We start from the raw sequence: 1903 nt of genomic DNA on the forward strand, positions 1-1903 counted from the left end.
GTGTAAGTGTTAAAGACAGTCTTACCCAAGTGGCCTCCTCTATCTTCTTCAGCTCCTCCTGAAACTTCATCCGTCCTCTCCTCCTCCTCTCTTCTTCTTCTCTTTCTGAGTTCTGATGCAGCTCTCTTTCTACCTCCTGTGCTGCTAATTTCTGCTCTTCTTCCTCTCTCAGTCTTTTCTCTAATTCTCTCCACTCAAGACTAAGTTGCAGTTCACTCTCAGGGCATATATAATCTAAAAACAGAATAAAGGTATAATTCTGGGAATATAATAAGCAATCTATGCAAAACTATTGCAGAATTCATTTTTATGGTATTTTTTGCATATTTAATGTTTTTACTAGCGTTAATAAACTTAAAATGCAGGTCCATCTAAACACATCATTACAGAAAATATACCTTCCATGCCTGACATATTTGGAATCTCCCACTGGGCATTCTGTGGCTCAATGTCATTTAGATGTCCAACTTGTTCCACTAATTCAGAGATAACCTGACAAAAAAAAAACACACCATCTGAGGACTATGCTGCATGTCTGAGGGTAAATAAGGGTAATTTACAGCCTGTAATTTAAGGGAGAATCCAAAGTCTAAATTCATATTGACTGAACACAAATCAAACAGGTAACATAACAGATCATTTGCTACTATGATGGACAAACTGAATTAAAGGTTGAGTTAAGGACAAAACACAGACACTTCTCCTTTCCTCTGTTATGCCTCAGATGGAATACCATTTCCATTTAACTGCAAACAAATAACCATGACTCACTCGGTCTTTCCACTTCATGGGGTCGTCTGTGAAAACTGAAGCTGGTTCATTGTGATTAAGGTGAGACAGGTTCTGGCTTGAGAAGTCTATGAGCAAAATGCAATGCCTCTAATAAACATATTAGGTCATTTTAATTAAGACTTTCAATCAGTTCTATTTTAAAAATGCTTTCTTACCCTTTTCTTCAACATCTTCAAGGATTAATTGTTCAAAGGTATTCATTCGATTTCTTGAAGCTTCAACATATGTGAGTACTGAGTCAGGCAGCTCATTTTCTGCATGCAGCTTTTGTGAAAAAAGAGGTGATTGTTAATGATGTACAGACAGGTGTTATGTAAGCATACATTTGAATGTATTTATTTATTTTTTGGATGAACTACTTGAATTATAAATGTCATCACATTGTCATAAAAGTGGGATAGATGATCAAATTCAATGCCAATATTGTTTGTTTTAACTCGTTTTTCTTCACAAGTTCAAGATTCAAGAAATTCAAGAAACGCTGGTTTTACATATAAAGCTTTCATAATAAAGTGGGTTGAAATAAAATGTTGTAAAGTCGACTTAATTTAAAATAGATGTTTAAGAAATTAGTAACAAATAAATACAATTGCCACTTACATTTCCATCCAAAACAGTGAAGTTATCATCGTCTGATTCTGAATCATTTTCAGAAGGATGTAGGTTTAATTTCATCAGCTCCTCATCTATTGCCTGTTCGATGTCATCCATCATTATAAGTCCGGGAACAAATCTACCAACGCCCTGGGAAAACGGGGTATTTGTGAGCGAAGCAACAGTAGAGGCTGAAGTAAACTATATCGGTGTCATTGCAACGGTATAAAAATACTAATGATGACGACAGAGCATAAACACATTTCGTCCTTCTTCTCTGTTCACCTCATGTTTGTACATTCGCGTCCACCGTAGTTGCTATGGAAACAAAAGCTATAGAGTGCCGCGAGGGACAAACTTCATGAAGAACCCTTGTGCTGCGCCTTTCAAATGTTTTAATCAATTTACGATTGCATTTTTAATGTAAATATAAATACATACATACATGTACATAACTAAATGAAAAATCGTAAACAAAATATTTCAACAAACATTTTAAAAACTGTTAAAAAAAAAA

At 35.0% G+C, this 1903-nt stretch overlaps 1 protein-coding gene across 1 annotated transcript; it reads right to left on the reverse strand.

The window, feature by feature from the left end:
* Window positions 1–25: 25 nt before the first annotated feature.
* On the reverse strand, window positions 26–1737 carry LOC107579537 (leucine-rich repeat and IQ domain-containing protein 1-like; the record flags this gene model as incomplete). Its single annotated transcript, XM_016265360.1, has 6 exons — window positions 1672–1737; window positions 1393–1536; window positions 948–1056; window positions 772–857; window positions 399–492; window positions 26–234 (listed from the first exon to the last, which is right to left on the reverse strand). Coding segments are annotated over exons 1-6 (657 nt in total), but the record flags the coding sequence as incomplete, so codon positions are not given.
* Between the last annotated feature and the right edge of the window lie 166 nt (window positions 1738–1903).

This window comes from Sinocyclocheilus grahami, unplaced genomic scaffold (genome assembly GCF_001515645.1).
Source record: "Sinocyclocheilus grahami isolate Dianchi unplaced genomic scaffold, SAMN03320097.WGS_v1.1 scaffold18012.1, whole genome shotgun sequence".
Classification (NCBI taxonomy): Eukaryota; Metazoa; Chordata; class Actinopteri; order Cypriniformes; family Cyprinidae; genus Sinocyclocheilus; species Sinocyclocheilus grahami.